This window comes from Gopherus flavomarginatus, chromosome 3 (genome assembly GCF_025201925.1).
Source record: "Gopherus flavomarginatus isolate rGopFla2 chromosome 3, rGopFla2.mat.asm, whole genome shotgun sequence".
Lineage (NCBI taxonomy): Eukaryota > Metazoa > Chordata > Testudines > Testudinidae > Gopherus > Gopherus flavomarginatus.
In genome coordinates, this window is record NC_066619.1 from 166,968,300 (window position 1) to 166,985,534 (window position 17,235).

Here is a 17,235-nt window from a genome sequence, read left to right on the forward strand (position 1 = left end):
AAGTCTTTATGTTGCAGCCATACGATTTGAAGAATCATTTCTCCACAAAGGGGGGATTTTAACTTCCTTTTCATTTATTTCTATTCCCGATCCATCATCCTTTTCATCAGCCGACATATGTGCAATCCAAACAGAAGGCAGTCATCAAAGGGACAGACCCCCACCCCTGCCAAATTCTGCTTCTTCTGTTGTTGGAGCTGTACAGTTATTGAACTGCTGGGCCTGGAAAGTGAAAACGCCATCCAAAGCCAGCAGGGGTGAAACTGTGTGGCTCAGAGATATGGCTGTGGATTGGAAAATGCCAGTGGTTGCTATGGTTTCGTGACATTCCTTATTAATGTCAGCGGGGCCTTTAACTAAAGATATTTGTAAGTCAAAGGGCTCATGAAACTCTGGGAGGAAATGGTGACCGCACTGTAGCAGGCCAAGCTTATTTCTCTATAGAAAAGGACTATCCTTGACTATGAGCCGGGGAACAAGACATAACCAGTCTATCATTTCATACCGCGTAGGAGACAAAGGACACAGGAGAAAGATGGCATTTGTTTTGGTGATTATAGTAGGTTTCCTCGCCCCTTTCTGGTATCTGAGCCTGGGCTCTCCTTTGCCAGACTTGCTCTACTTGTAAAGGTCAGACCATAAGGAGACGTTGACATTTCACCAACTTCAACATGCTGCAACCACTTTTTTACTTATTTCCTTATTATTGCCACATGTGCTTGACTCCTAGACAACTGATATAATTGCTCTCAGTTTCATCATGATGTTGTAATTTCCTGATGTAAATCTGAAAAGGTTTCCATGCTGACTCATACATCATCATTTTCTGATGTTGCATCATTCAAGTTATTTCAGGGAACTGAGTGTCCCAGGCACTTAGTTGGTATGACACGAGACAAGCTTGTTAAAATCCAGATGGATAGCAATTCTCCTCCTTTGTGGGACTCCCATCAGAGGGCTCTGTGGCTAACATGGCTTGGTGTATGCTCCCACCTTGCTCACAGGTGCTGCCAATGGTTCTTTGTGAAGCGGTGGCTGGTTAGAGCGGTAGAATTTGCCCTTATCCTCAACCTCAAAGAATCACTTACCACTAAGTTTTATTGTCCTCAAGCACTAAAGTCGTTCAAGTCCTAAGGTCACCAAAAAAAGGGACCATAGCAATGTGCCACTACCAAACTCCTGTGTCATCTCCAACACTTTTCCCCCTGTAGTATTAATTTTGGGACACAACAAAGCAAAAGACCCAGCCGCTCATGCTCTTTTCCCTAGGCTGATGCACTTATCCACTCTCAAATCTATAGATTATCTTCCTTACTGCTGCTCCTGGAGATATTTCTCTTCTGTACCTTCTACATTTCTCCATTCCTCTAGGGACCAAAAGAGTCTGATTTTACATAACAGTCATGACACATATCTGCAAAGTGAGATGTAAGGCTCATCTATTTCCTCAGGCTTTTGCTTTTGTGTGTGATGATGGAGACTTGTTTTAGAGGACCCTGAAAATTGGCACTGGTTTGGTAAATGGTGTATACTGGTTTTTAAAGAAAATGTGTGTGCTCAGGGCACATCTGATCTGTGTAATTTAGACATCTATAAATAACTAAATACAGTTAAATATAAAAGAGGACTGGTGCCTTTCAGGAGAATGAGTCATTAGTGTCTGCTAGCCATTCCCCTTTCATTGAAATACACCTCTTCTTTTAGTTAGCCATTGGCAGTTTTATGCAGTACGCCAAGCTGCTGGAACTTGGCAGGAACAAAGACTGAAGGGAAAGCCTGTTGCACATCTAATGTCTTATGCTTCCTATTTCACAGCAGTTATAGTCAGTGCTCAGAGTGAACTGGTTCATATCGATCCAACGCACTTCTCCCTCATGAGTACTTGGTGCTTCGAGAACTATGGACGTAGGAAGAGTGAGTGGACGTCTGGGGACATGACCATCCTATGTTTTATAATGCAAAAGAAGGTGTGCTGAAGAAACAGACCCCCCGTGTGCACAGGGGAAATAAGAAGCTCCAGGGAGGAAAGGGAGAGACACCAGGAACACACCTACCATTCCTCCCTTGTCCGTTTTGAAGGAAGGATGCTTCCTTCCAGAGGAGGGAGTAGAGAAAAGCCAACTGAGCAGCCAGGAGGCGCATGAGGAAAGAGTGAAGAAGGCAGCTGAATCTACACCTGCTATCTAGCATCCATGAGAAGGGAAAGTACCTACAGCAGTTATGAGAGAGGCTGGAAAGCCTGGTATCTCCCAGCCACCAGGAGGAAGGAGAGAATTAATGGGCATGGCAAACAAGCATAGGGAGTGTGGTTGGTTAAGGCATGTTTGCTGGGAAAGTACTGCCATTTTCCCCCCTCACCGGTCAGTGTGGAAATGGCCGGGCCCTTTACCTCTGACACCATACAGTTGAGTTGGAAGATCTGTCCTTCTCCTTCGACCTGCCGTACACAGAGTTTACAAACTAGCTCCAGCGTGCTCAGGCTGAATCTTTCCAGGGTGAAGGTACAATGTAGATTTCTCTGACACCCACTCCAGATGTGGTAAAAGGGAATTTCCTGCAGGAGGAAAATTAAGGAAAAATTTGAACTGATCCTAGGCATCTACAGTCTTAATGTATCTCAGCAAATTCTCCACTCATCTCCCAAAAGGCTCTGGAATGAATATGGCAAATGAGGTCATGAGTGTTGTGGGGAGATACTGTGTGGCCTCTCTGAAGAAGACTTGGCTCTGCTCCTCAGGATGGTGGTCCCCAGTCTGCCGTGCCCTGAAAAGCATTCACTGCACTGGAGACTAGAAACTGAACCATGCAGTGGAAACAGAATAAAAATAAGCAAATCCTCCCCTTGCCTTTCAGTGATGAGAAACCTTCACAAATCCCAAGATGCTCTGCTGTTCTCTCACACACATATTACAAAGGTGGGTGTGTTTGTTTTCCCACTTCCTTAAGACTGAACCTGCTGCTTGAGTACAAAGGGCCTGGGTCCTCTAAAATGCTCAGTGCAGCCCACACCTCTCAATACTGGGCCCTAGTGGCCAGTGCTGGAAACAGGATGAAGGGTGCATGTAGTCTGGCTGATAGTAACCCCATGCACTAACCCTTGACTCTAAGACTATGCTTACACTACAGCTTATGTCGGCATAACTTGTGTCGCTCAGGGGGGTGAATAAGTCAACGTAAGTTACATCGACAGAAGCATCGGTGTGCACAGCGCTGTCAGCTGAACAGCTTCTCCCGCCAACATAGCTACTCCTGCTCGTGGGGGCTGGAGGAGTTAAGCCAATGGAAAAGCCCTCTCCCGTTTGTTTAAAGTGGCTACATTAGAGAGCTTACAGCAGCGCAGCTGCATCGGTGCATCTGCCCCGCTGTAAACTCTCTAGTGTAGCTGAGCCCTAAATCCTGTCCTCTCAGCACTGCCAGAAGCATTTTCCTACCAGAAGCAGATTTTCTGATTGCCCTGATCAATCTCTCTCTTCCAGTGCATTGTTAAAAGGGAATTTTGATTTTCATTCCAAATTAAACAAACCATGGCCTGTTATGTGGCCTGGCACTAATGAGGATGGTGAAAAGAAACCAAGCCCTTTACTCCTCTCCACTGCTCAAAGAAATTGAAAATACACACGGTATGTAACAGAGGGGAGAGAGTTGGTTATGGGCAACAGCCTCAAGACCTTCAGAGTACAGGAACCTGAACAGTCACTGTATCTCATTTTTAAAGAGCACTGCACAACTGTGTGTTGCTACGTATCTTTAAGCCCTTCTATTGTGACCCATGCAATTTAGCCATCATCCAGGCATTCTGTCATTTTTACCTGGTATTTAGCCAGCAATTTGCTCTTCCAGAGAGAATGGGCAATGTCATGAATGGACAGACGGAGGTTGTGGGTGCTTCCTTTAAAATGCAGAGCCTTTGGTTCTTCCAGTAACTGTCCTCCCATCTGCCTCTCCAGCTGTAGAACTTCCTAAGATTCAGTAAGAAAGATAGAAAGTGGTCAGCTTGTGATCAAAGAGACATTATATACAAATGTGCCGTGAAGGGACATGCTATACTTCTGCTCCCTGAAGATCAACTGCAGCGGATGAGGTAACCTGTATAACAGGAAGGACATACACACACACATTGTAAGGTAAACACACATCTATTACAGGAAAGACATTTGTATGAAGGCGTCTGAGAATAATAACACACATCACTCTTATGGCTTTACATCACACTTCTAGTGCAAGAACACAAATACAGCCTGTATTATCCAGGAGAACAGCACACAACCATATTTCCTTTTAGGAAATACATGACATGACAGGCTGGGACCCACGTTCGGCTTGCTTAATTGCTTGAGAGTGTCTAGGTCAAAGCCCCAGCACACAGGCAACGGTTGCATATTGATAAAGCGTCACCCTGGAAACTGCTCACCCTGAGGGCACTTAATAGCAGCTTTAATGTGTTGCCTTCAAGAGCTCCTACCCATGAAGATGTGGTCCCATCAATATACAGCTGGTGATTGGCACCAACCAATCAGATTATCCCTGTGAATCAGAATATGCAACAGAAATAAGAAACCTGTTTGTCACAGGGCTATTATTACCTACTGAAAAAATGCAAAACAGTAGAGAGAACATTGTGATAGAGAGGTGTGTATCTAAGCGTGAAAGCACAGTGGTTCAAAGAGCGACTGGAACAGTGACTGATCAATAATTGATGAGAGATGGGGGAGAAAGGCTTTTACTCTGATACACAAAATTAATAATATGCCTATGAGTAATGACACTTCCAGTGAATACTGGGCCTCCTCCCCATCTCTGCATGCTATCCACAATGACATATAGGCCAGCCACTGGCAATGTATATGAAAGACGAAAACACAAATGCACATATGCTGCTTTTGTACATAAACCCAGCCAGAGACACTAGCTTTGACATACACACAAAATGCGTCATGAACACACAGGTGCATACCGAGCACCACACACCAAAAAGAAATCAGGGGCTTTTGAAACCAAGAAGAGAAAGTAAAAGATGGGGTAATTGAAGTTGCTTTCACTTCAGCTGTGAGGCATAATAAGCCGATGTTGATCACATTCAGTATCTAGTTAGCATAATAGAGAAAGCTGATGTCCCCAACAAACCTACCACCTGACAAATTCTAAAGCTAAAATGATGTTTGTTTATCAGCTATTAGAAGAAAAGAAACATAATTAGAAACCTTTTAGATTAAGGTTGTGCCAATCAATCAGTTCCAGCTTCTTTCCACTGTGCCCTAATTACCTCATCAAGATGTCTAAAGAGCAATCAATAGTAATTATCTGATTACTATAGATCTTCATTATGTTCAAATTATCTCTCTGGGATGTCTAAAAGAAGATTCATGGTATTTTGTGCAGTAATTGTACATACCAACATCTCAAGCTTACATATTGGCACATATGGTTAAACAACAGACACTGAGAAGGCCTGTGTGTGAATAGCGGCTTTGACTACACTCATCTACTTTCTCCAACACTGGAGTTAGGACTTCAGTGGGATCTGCCAGTGCTCAGTATTGCCAGTGTGAAAAGAAGACACTGTGGATTTGAGTATCTAAGTTTAGGCATACAAGCTTGGAAAGATTGGTCTTCTCCCTGTAGGCATTTATGGCAATGGAAGAAACCCACTGTAAACCTCTGCTGAAAGAAGCTGAGGCTCAAATTCAGGCTAAACCAAAGAAACTGAGAATGGGGAGAAGAAGAGATACCCAGTTCATCTCCTGTCTTTCAGCAATCTGGCCTTAAGACCTTATCTGTACTATCTTTACACCATGTATTGCTTACTTGCCTCTTTGGCTGTTTGTTCTACACAGTTGTGACCTAAGAGAAGAAACCCTCAGCCTGTGCCTTTCCATCTTTAGTTCCAAATCCTGGCCATTATGTCTGCCTTTTCAGATAAGTAAGAACAGGCTCCCACCTTATTCCTCTCAATGCCCACTGGCAGAGGAGTCCTATCATGCAATAGCAACTCCTATGCAATTCCTGACAAACTCACTACACCTAACAGATTGCTGTCTTGGTATTTATCTATAAAAAAAGTTGTATAAGGTGTTAAATGAAAGCTTATCTGATACTGGCCATCATAAATATTGTGAGATATATGATGTATGGGGTTATTCAAGAAGTTGTAGGTATGTACCAAAAATATGTATAAACTATGTAAGCAGGCAGGATAGGTAAATGGGTTTTTCACAGACAAAGGAATGTTGATCTGCCCATCTGCCTAGGTCTCCAGTGTCAACCAAGCACTGTGCAGGTCAACACAAACTAAGCTTCATTTGCATATTGAGCAACAGGAAAAGAAGTTAACAGGAGAACGAGAAAGACAACATGGCATCAGCACACCAAAGAACAAACAGTGCTGGAGAAGACTTTTGTCTTGAGGGTACCTTTCAAGGGGATATATTTCAAAGGTTTTCTGGTCTACGAGGCAAAGGAAAAGGAATGCTGTGGTGGTCCATCACTGAGAGAGCAAAAAGGACAACCCTTTTTGTATCCATGAAAGCTGGATCCTTTTAGTATCCATAAAAGCTGGAGATGCTGGGAGGTTACTTTAGTTGAGAAAGTGAACTTAGACAAAGATTTTAGCCTGCTAAAGTTAAGTTTAGTCTCCTAGAAGCATATTGTACTTTTGTTTTATTTGTAACCGTATCTGTTCCTAGTACTCTTAGGACTTGACTCCCTATCTTTGTTAAAACTTCTTTTTGTTTATCTCCAGCAAGTGTCTCTTTTGCTAATGCAGAGGGATAACAAGGTCAATCCATAACACTAGGTGCCTGGGAAAGTGTCTCTCACCTCCTTGTATAAGCACCTTGATGACGCCAGTAATAAGATATGAACTTATACCCTCTTAGGTGTCTTCCTGTTGGGGTTGAATAAAATACATCTTTGCTCAGCAATGGCCCTAATTCAGTATCCTCATGCCGACCATGTAAGCAAGATACGAGCTACCAATATTTTGAAGCTGCCTTCTAATTAAAGCCACAGCAGGAAGAACTTACATTTAATAACAGTTTGTGGCTTCAAAAAGAAGATGTATAATTTTCCTCTCTCCATGAGACAGAACGTATGTACATGAATCCAAATAACCAATAGAAAGTAACATGAATAATATGCTACTGGAAACCCAAATATCACACTGGGGCAGAAGGTAAAAGAAGTTTGGCATGCCTGTTAAATTGTGATCTGCTTCATCGATAAAGTGTAGTAGCTGTCTTGTGGACCAGTCTCTTCCATAATTGCCATATTGAGAAAAGAAGCTCAGCAGAGTGACAGGAGCCGTTTAAATGGATAGACAGGAGTAAAGCAGTGATTCTCAAGCACTTCCATACTGTGACCCCATATCACAACCGAAATGTTTCAGATCTCCCCTCACATCTAATCATAAAGAAAGGGACAGTGGTTGTGATCCCTCCCAAAACCTGTTTGCAACTCCCTTGGGGGTCACAACCTTCAGGTTGGGGACTTGTGGAGTGAAGGAAACTCTCCTATGGATCAACATTAAAGCAGGAGTCAGCAATTCTGCTTCACAAATAGAAGGAAAAGAAACAAGCAGATTTCACAATAACCAAGCCATTATTTGTGACAAGTCATTAGACTCCCCAGACTGCTCAGGCAGTTTTGGGAGAGAGAGCTTACTCTGCATGATTAGAGGGAAAAGCTGTTGGATAAATACAGCACTGTGTTTTCTAGAGCAACTGCTCATCGTCCCTTAGTAATTGTTGGGATGGATACAGTATGTGTCAGATTTCTTATTTCTAAATAATAATAGAATGTATTTGGCCAACTATTAAAATAAATACATAACCCCCTAAAAGACTCCCCAAACCTCAGACATTCCAATGTGAAAACATTTCCTGTATCCATCAGCATAGAACTGTTGGTCTATTGACACGTTCCTGGCTCCCACCAAAACTGCAAGGGGAAACTACCTCCACTCTGCTTCTCCCCTCACATCTACTTCTCTTTAACAGGGGTGCCGGAATAATTCTTATAGTGGGGGTACTGATTATAGAAACCATAGAAACCATGTATTTGGTGTTTGTTATTACTACTTCAACCCACAGGGTGTGGCAGCACCACTATTTCCAGCACCACTGTTCTTTAATGTTACTAAATTCAGCTTTGCGGACTGCGGATTCAGCAACCTCTCCTCTGGGATGTGAGGAATTCCAACCCATGTCTCACCTGCCACTTCGCTGATCTACCCCAGTCCCAAATCACTATGATCCCAGACATCCTTCAAATCTCTGTCAAAGTCCTGAGCAGCCCTTGCTCCTACTCTCCAACTTTCCACCCAAACCCTCCAGATCCCCTGAAACAACCACTATCCTTCCAGTTATAGACTGGATCCCTTTATTATTATTATTTATTTATTTGTATTGTGGTAGTGCTAGGTGGCCCCAATCATGGATCCAGGCCCCACTGTGCTAGGCACTGTAGAAACACATATGAAAAAGAGGGCCCTTGTCCCAAAGATCTTATAATCCACTTTTTGCAGCCCCTCAGTGTTGCCCCTCAATCAGCTAGAAGAGCTGCCATAACAAAAGCATTCCCTGCCCCTGTCATTCTGCAGAGCAAATGATTGGGACTCGGACATCAAACCCTGGTCTCAAGCCTGGCAGTGCAAAGTGCTGCCATTGAACCAAGCCCCACAACACAGATTTTGGTTATCTTCCATGCTTCTCCTTTAATCTTTGTGGTAGAATCTGTCAGACAAGACCTAGCCAGATCAAACTGCATTGCAAAGCCCCATTCACAGTCCTTCATTCTGAGGCCAACCTATTTTTTCCCTTCCAAAGACTCTTTATTTTCCACAAAACTGTGGTTGAAGTGTTCATCCTCTGCTGAAGAAAGCGGATGATGCTAATATCACTCTGTGGACAGGAGGCCACGAGGCACTTGTTCACAAGTCTCTGTCAACTGTTGCCCACCCTTGAAAGCCCAAACATGTTATTGTTGGTTCAGTGATAGATCCAGAAGGACTCTTCAGATCTGACTCCAGAAGACACAACACTGCCAACACTGAGCCCTTTGTAGTACATTCTGAATAAATAACTGAGAGCTGGAAAGGAAGTGAGGGATTAACCACCAAATTACAAACCAATCTTACATTCCGACATCCTAACATCAACACAATCTCTCCAGGGATTTATACTCAGTAAATTTCTCTCTTCCATTCATTATCACTGAATGTTATAAAGGATTTTCTCTCCATTTTACTCAACTGTTCTTATGATCCTTTGTACAGTCTTATTTATTCAGGTGAACTTTACTGGACAGAGTTCCAAATACTCAAATAAACATTAAAAAAAAAATCCACTGAACGGTGTCTAACTGAATTCAGCCATCTCCTGTTGCCCAAACCTTCTACTCTGAAACTCACAGCAGCATTCAAACATCTTCAGTACTTGCTACAAGGCAGCTTTGAATCACTTATTTTCACCTCAGAGCTTAATAAACCAATAGAAAATTCCATTATGACCATGTGGACCAAAGGGAATAGAGGCATAAGGCGGTCTTGGCTTTTGAAGATCCTCAGCCTGGTTGGTACAGAAGTCCCTCTTCCCAACTTTTAAATAAAAAGAAATCATACTATGAAAAAATAATTATTGTTTCCAAAAGGGTTCAGCTCTGACAAAGTCATAATTCTCTTGATCAAGTTCCCAGCCGCTTTATAAACAAACCCAATGCTGAGCATCAGACCACGATATGCTAGTCTGCACTCCGCTCTTTAGTCCACTGCTTTGCTAAATTTCTTATAGCTATGGAAAGTACTCCGACCACTCCAGTGACAAACATAATAAACTGTAATGTCCAGGAAGACATGATACTAAATGGCATTTGAGATGAAAATGGAATTTTCCAGCCACAGTGAAAGTCAACACTCTGAGAAACACAAACATCTCCCATATTGAGGCAGCGTGTGCGCACGTTATGTGGCTTGTTTCTAAGTAAAGCTGTTAGCATCTTTCTTCTGTATGCAACACGCAATTCATGTTGCTTAGATATCACTGGCAGTGCCGCTAATCAGTTAGCGTTAGGATTTGAACTCTTCTTGCTACCTAGATGGCATCTGTAGATCTGGTTATGATTACAGAAAATCTTTCAATAACCTACATTCATACATATATGTGCACAAGTTAGTATGCTTATTATAATAAGCACCTGTCTTTATATGTCTATTATAGGTACTATATATACACAAGTATACATACTTATGTATACCCATACAATGTATGTGTAAACTTATGTATATGCTCAAGTTATATACAGAGAAAGTTAGGTACGTAGCTGTAGAAAGCAATAGCCTTGATGTATTTCAGCTGCAAATTCTCAGCACAAAAACAGCACACAGACAGATATAACAAAGCAATATAAAAGCAGGCAGTGATTAATGACCCAGGAACTTCTTTTATCATTATCAGCTATTTACAAAGAGGTATTTATACATTTCATCATCTCGGAGGACCTGGCACTTACTATTAAAAATACATGAATAACGAATGAAGCCCTTGCGCACCTTATGGCCCTTTAATAATGCAAAAATCTCTGAATTCAGGTTATGATCCAGGTAAACAAAGGAACAAAGAATGCTGGGGGGGAAATTAGTTTAGCATTTGAGTGAAATCATTATGCAAAGGACAACCTGGGGCTTGGGGTTTTTTTTTTTTTCCTTTCTATAAAAGTGTCTTGTCAAGTTCTTCCTCCAATCAAAAATTAAATAAAATAAAAATAAAATGATTTAAAAATGATCTAGAACAGGGGTTCTCAAACTTTTTTTTGCTCGGTCCCTGTTTGGAAATATTTCAGGCTCTGACCAACCCAACCCCGCAAAAAATGGTAGCAAGCTACCATACATACTCATAGGTGCACTAAATGAACCATGTAATAACTATCCTTGCTGTCAAAAGTGCTGAAGTCTTTCAAAAAGTGGAAAGTAGTGTTACCATATTTCAAGTTCCCAAATAGAGGATACTGCCAGGAGGAGGGGCAAGTGGAGGTGGGGGTACAGCAATACTATATCATACCACCTTTACTTCTGCGCTGCTGCTGGCGCGGCACTGCCTTCAGAGCTGGTGCCCGACCAGCCACTACCACTCTTTGTCCACCCAGCTCTGAAGGCAGCGTGTATGCCAGCAGCAGCACCATATCATCTTGCACATCCCCCACCCCATAATAGCCTTGAGATGCCCTTTTGAATCAGGACCTCCAGTTTGAGAAACGCTGATCTAGGGAACATAAATTACAAGCAGCTGCACACTAATTAGGGTCTATTCACTGCAATTACTGCATTCCTGCTAGAGCTAGATGGTAAAGTGTATGGCATTTACCTTAAGGGCATCCTGAGTGTCATCCAAGCAGTAGACTCGGATGCTGTATTCCAGTGATGAGCAGGAGAGCGGCCCGAAGATGGCCAGCTTGAGACGTTTTGCTGCTGCTTTGGTGGTTGACTGTCCCACCAGGGCGTAGGTGCTAAGTGTTTCTGTCAGGATATGGCAGGATTCTGGGTCTAGCTGGATGTAGCATGGGGTGGTGAAGTTCTCCTCTCCAACCATCACCACGTCCTAAGGGATAAACAGGCAGAGTTAGAGAGCCCAGGCCAGACACCAGAGAAGCCCATTTATTTTGCATTAATCAGGATTGGGCCGGGGCCAGACAAAGCCTACTCAGAGATAGGGCCTTGACTGCAGAACTCCAATGCCATAGATGTTCATGCAAGTCCCAGAATTTATCTTAAGTCCTTCCTCTTGGGTCATTTTATTAATCAACATTTAACATTTCTCTGCTTCTAGATTTCCTTCTGGGCTGGTGCAGGCAAATGCTGCTGTATGCTGATGGTCTATACCTGCCATTGGCTACCTAAAACTTACGATTGTTTTATGTGCAGCATGTAGGTGCTTTTAGAGTGATGAACAGAGCAGGGCAAATTATGTAAAATATGAGAAAAAATTTGCAGGAAAAATGCAACATTTGCTGAATGACCTATTTGAGGAATATTATTTGACCAGCTCCAGACATGAACACTCAATACATTATCTAAGTGAATAATAAGAGCCTTAATTTCTTAATTTTCATAATCAATGGTTGTTAGAACTCAGACAGAAGTAACTTCAGTGATGGCTGAATGCCACATGTACAAAGAATATCACCTGTTGCTTCATCAGAATAATCCCCCATGACGAGACCGCCGGGCCAAGGCAAAACACATACAAATCAAATACAAAGAGACTGCTTTTTCACCTTCTTCCCTCTGCTTAGAAGAAAACAGCCCCTCTGCCATTTCCTCCATTCAGAACTGTACTTTACAGTTTCCACATGGCACAATGTACTTTAAATGACTTGGGAAGAAAATAAATAAAAGGTGATAGTAATAGATTGTAGTTCTGCAAAAGCAGCTCTGGGCTTCATGAGTCTCTGCAGAACTCATCCACCCTGTGTTTGCTGTCATGAGGTGAGGAGCAGGTATCTGGCAGCGGACCAAGCAGCTGGATTCAACCCGAGTTTGGGAGCAGATTCAGGATCCCAGGCTAAGGAAGAGGGAATGCAGCACATTTGCAAAGGTGACATCACCTTCTCAAGGGCAGAAGAGAGGTTGCCATCTGCAATGCTGATTACACCCCCCCTACTGGCCGTGTCATGAAACAGTAGTGTTGGCCCTGGCAGGAACTTATCGCCTACAGCAATTCAGGCATCTGTTGGGGGATAGAGATGGAAGAGCTGTTCCAAAAGAGAGAAGATGAGACTCACTGTACTGGAATCACAGACCTTGTGGACTCTGCAGATAGCATGCAAGCACCAGCTTGGTGTCAACATGGATACCTTCAGTAGGGCAACACTCTTTCAAGGACAAGAAAGGAGACTGGAGAAAAAAAAATCAGGGGGTGCCAGTAATGAACACAAAACAAATGAGAAACATATGTACAGTGCTGGGAGATACTCCACTGGAGTGCAGATTAGTCAGCTAGATGTGCATGAATTCATTGGCCCAGAAACGGGTGGAGAAAAGCTGGTGCCACAGGCAATATTCTTTCAAGGATAACCCTGGAAATGGGTCCTTGCTGCTATCAGTCCAGGTGCCCATGTCAGTCACACTGCCCTCATTAAAACCTACTCAGAGGAGTAAGTCAGCATGTGCCAAATTTCATGAGAGACACAGAACTGATGGTGGCAGCAAAACAGGCTTTTCAGAAGCAAACAAGTCTGCCAGGAGAATGGTTAGGGGAGGTGGCATCTGACAAAATGTACACACAATGTAGATACCTCCACTGTCTCTTCCTGTTATAAGAAGAAACTCTTGGCACAGGAGCATCGTACCACTTCCTTACCCTGGGATCCACTTACTTCAGCATTACCAGCACTGACTTCAAGCATCCCGTCAAGTTCATTAAGGTGTGTTTTGCCCTAATACTCTACAAATCTGTAATGCTGCATTCTGGTTGCATGCCTCAGATCAAGATAGCGAGGAAGAGAGATGGACTGTACTCAGTATTAAATACACTCATATAACCCAGGTCCTGCAGCTGAGGATCGTTTGCAGCATTGTTGACATCTTTTACCCTGTTGAAAACAGCAGTACAAACTAGGGAGGTAGGAACCAGCTGGAAAATACATTCCCTCTTTAGAATTGATACAGAACTGACCTTTTCCCAATATTTTTCATTTGTCCTTTCTTTCTCCCTGCCATCTCCCCTCATCACTTCACCATTGTGGCCAGCTAAGACTGAAACCTGACGTGTCAGAATCCCTGAAAGAAGGCCACTGTGCTTCTGTATCTAGCCAACCAGAAGCAGGAGGTATTAAAACTCTCCTGAGAACATATGTCTTTATGAAACTGCTTAAGAGGTCTTGGTTTGGCCAGAGATTCAACTTTTAGATTTTTATCCACACAGAGTCCAAACTCTAAACCTTTTGCCAAGTGCAAGCTAAGTTTACAATGTTTTAAAAGAGACTTCTAAGGAAAAATATATCTCCATTAAAGAGTGAGTTGGATTCCTCCAGTGGGTAATGAATAGTTTCCCTGTCATTAGAACTGTAATCTGATAATGACACTGCCATTCACTATTATGAATTTTGGCACACAGTTTTAGTATTAGTGAAAGTCTATATTTATAGAAAACCAGTCCTTATATATCAGCTGTAAAACTATTTGCTGTTTATCCCTGGTTCATATTGCACAGATATTTCTTTCTCTGTCTCAAACAAAGCACTGAAGTGTTACAAGCTCCTTCTGTATTGCAGGGCATGTTCAATGTCCCATGTTTGGTAGCCAGGAAAAGGAAGATGAGATAAATCCAAAAAGACAGCTTTAATGCCAATCCTCCTGATTGTGTGCACTTGTTTGAAATAGCACGCATCGACCAGGAGAGCTTCTCAGTGCAGAGCGAACTACAGAGATAGGGGAAGAGAGGAGCTAAAGAAAAATACGAGGAACCTTCCATGAAGATTCAAGACGAAACTCACTGTCCTTAAGTGCTGTGGCAAGCTGGCAGCCCTAGGGTTAAATATTTCTCTTGTGCATGAGACCAGCCTGGTGAAGGTTACCTTCTCAAAGAGTAAATCTACCTGGTCATTAACAAAGCAGAGCCAGGCAGAAAGCACTGTGCAAGTTTCCCCCAAACAACTCTGTTGATGTACCCCCAGGCCTCTTTTGAGCAGACCTAGCTAGTCATGCTGAATTGTGCCACACTATTCATTTTATGTCAAAAACAAAAGTGCAATAAAGACTGGGTCAGATCCCCACATCCATTTCACTTTTGATCTGAATTATATTTTGAACTGAGTTATCCAGAGCTGAAAGGCCTGTGCTCCCCAGTGCACAAGGTAACTATTTCCAGTGCTTGTATAACCACATAGATACCTGAGGGTATTGCTGAGTTGACTGCCAGCAAAATGTTTCACCCCTAAAAATCCCAAACTTTAGGCATCAAAGTTATATGTATATGTTTGGTGTTTTTGTTTCCTTAAGACAAAGATGGTGAGTGCTGTGTTGAGTCAGGGCATATGCTGGAAGTCTGTGATCTCACTGTGAACTCACCTCCCACTGTCCCTGGGCTGCTTGGTTCTTCAGCTGGATCTTCCAGTCTTCTGTGTTTGGCTCTGCACAATGGTGCATAGTTAGAATGACAGGCCGTGTCAGCAACGCTCCTGGAGGCCCGCAGCTCACCACAGGAGTCAAAAGGGTTTGACTGTCTTCCACTGGTGGCCTGACAAGATTACGGAAAGATGTGTTTGTTAGCTGAATTTAAAGGGCTCCAGATGCTGCCAAAGTAAAGAAAAGGTCCTTGTCGCAAAAGGATTGGAAACACACACTTACAGATTTCCACTTTCACAAAGATTTTTGTAAAAAGCACCTGTTTTTTGGGGCAGGGAGAATAAAAAGCAAATAACACTTCATCTTTACAGACTACCCTTCATTCCCAAGGATCCCCAAAGATGTGCCAACCATATACCCAGGTATCATTTCACTCACCAGTGAAATGCAGCCACCAGTCTTTAACATAGAAAAAATGTGAATGTGGGCTCTTGAAAGCACCATGAGTGAGAATTTTTCACTTCCTAGACAAGAAGAATCATAGAACACAGGAAGAGTATGAAGTAGTGACCACATCTGAAACTTCATGAGAGGATTCTCGTCACTGGAGTGTCCACATACTATGGGCGCACTTCTAAAAAAATGCACTCTGGTTTTAGATCCACCAGTATTCTGATGATTACCAGATCCAGTAATTTCCCTTAAATTAAAAGAGAGAATTTTGCTAGAACCAGTAATATATCTACAACCAGAATGAACTTTTTAAATGTGCCCATGGAGGGTAGATGTAGTGTATATGAGAGAAAGAAAAAAAGGAGGAAAAGGTGAAGGGATAGGTGTAATATGTCACACATACTTACAAGACTAGCAATATACAATGTGAGAATGAGGAGGGTGGTAGTGAAATATTTGCAATGAGAGTAGAGTAAATTTAAAACAAAGGAGAATTTGTAGTGGGCTTTAGCAACGGGCTACTGAGAGTGGAGAGGAATGTAAAAAAAAAAAATTTAATCCCAGGATAACTACTGGGGAGCTTAAAACCATAGGATACTGTACTCATGAGTGACTTTAGCCAACCAAACATCCGGTGGCTGACAAAGATAGCGAAACATGGATCACCAAAGACATCCCTAAATTATATAGAGGACAAACTCATGAACCAGAAATCAGAAAATCCAACCCAGTGATGGGCTGCCAAAATCTTAACAACTGGTTCCCTATAAAAAGTTCTGATTTAAGGGGGGGGGAGGGGAAGGGCCAGGTCGGGGGGGAGACATACTCGTGGGGCCGGGGGCCCCTGCAGGGCCTAGGGAAAATTGCCCCACTTGCCTCCCCTCCATGGCCTTGGCGCTTGCAGGGCCCCCCCACCCCCCTTACCTTGCCGGCAATTCAAAGCAGCAGAATGACTCCGGAGCTCAGCTGAGCTGCCCAGCTGGGGCCAGCGGCTGGCCACGCTGCAGCTGGGGGGGATGTGGGGAAGGGGCCGAGGGAGCCCCAGCCTCCCCAGCTGGGAATCCTGGGAGCAACAGGATGGTCTGGCTCGGGGACCAGAGTTCTTTGCCCACCCCCTGGCCTTTTAACAACTAGTTCTCCACGAAGGTCTAATTTTAGCAACTGGTTCTTGGGAACCAGTGGGAACGACTCCAGCTCACCACTGATCCAACCATAGGAAAAGCCATCCTGGATGTAGTTCTTATAAACAGGGAGGGAATGAATGTGAGTGTGAGGTTGACAGGGCTTAGTGCAGCAAAGCTACCTGAATTTAATGCAGTATGCAATAAGTTCACAGGATCCTGGGTGGCTCACTGTTGAGTCCTCTAGGTCCAACTCTGAAAACACTTAATCATGTATGGACCTGTATTCATGTAAGCATTGCCATTGATTTCATTGGGACTACTCATATTAGCAAAAGTATGCATGTGTGTAAGTGTCTGCAGAATCGGGACCTTGTCTCAAGCAAAAAAAAAAAAAAAAAAAAAGGTGAAAAATAATGTAAACCTTGGGTAACACTTTCAGAAGTCTATGTGATTTAGGAGCCCAAGTCCCATTTTCAAAAGTGACCCAGGCACCTCGGTGCCTGAGTCTCATTGAAAGCCAAGTTTTGAAAGTTACTTTTGAAAATGGGACTTAGGTGCTTTGAAAAATCTACTCCTTGTCAGTATAGTTATTGGTAAAAAGCA

At 43.0% G+C, this 17,235-nt stretch overlaps 1 protein-coding gene across 2 annotated transcripts in view; it reads right to left on the reverse strand.

Annotated features, from left to right (window-relative positions):
* Nucleotides 1-17,235, reverse strand: part of UNC5C (unc-5 netrin receptor C) — a 375,760-nt gene that overhangs the window by 15,472 nt on the left and 343,053 nt on the right. For both annotated transcript variants that reach the window (XM_050944017.1, XM_050944016.1), the window contains 4 exons: nt 15,059-15,227; nt 11,355-11,588; nt 3,810-3,959; nt 2,390-2,554 (listed from right to left, as the gene is read on the reverse strand). In XM_050944017.1, the coding sequence (XP_050799974.1) occupies nt 2,390-2,554; nt 3,810-3,959; nt 11,355-11,588; nt 15,059-15,227 (718 nt within the window). The remainder of the gene's footprint in view (nt 1-2,389; nt 2,555-3,809; nt 3,960-11,354; nt 11,589-15,058; nt 15,228-17,235) is intronic.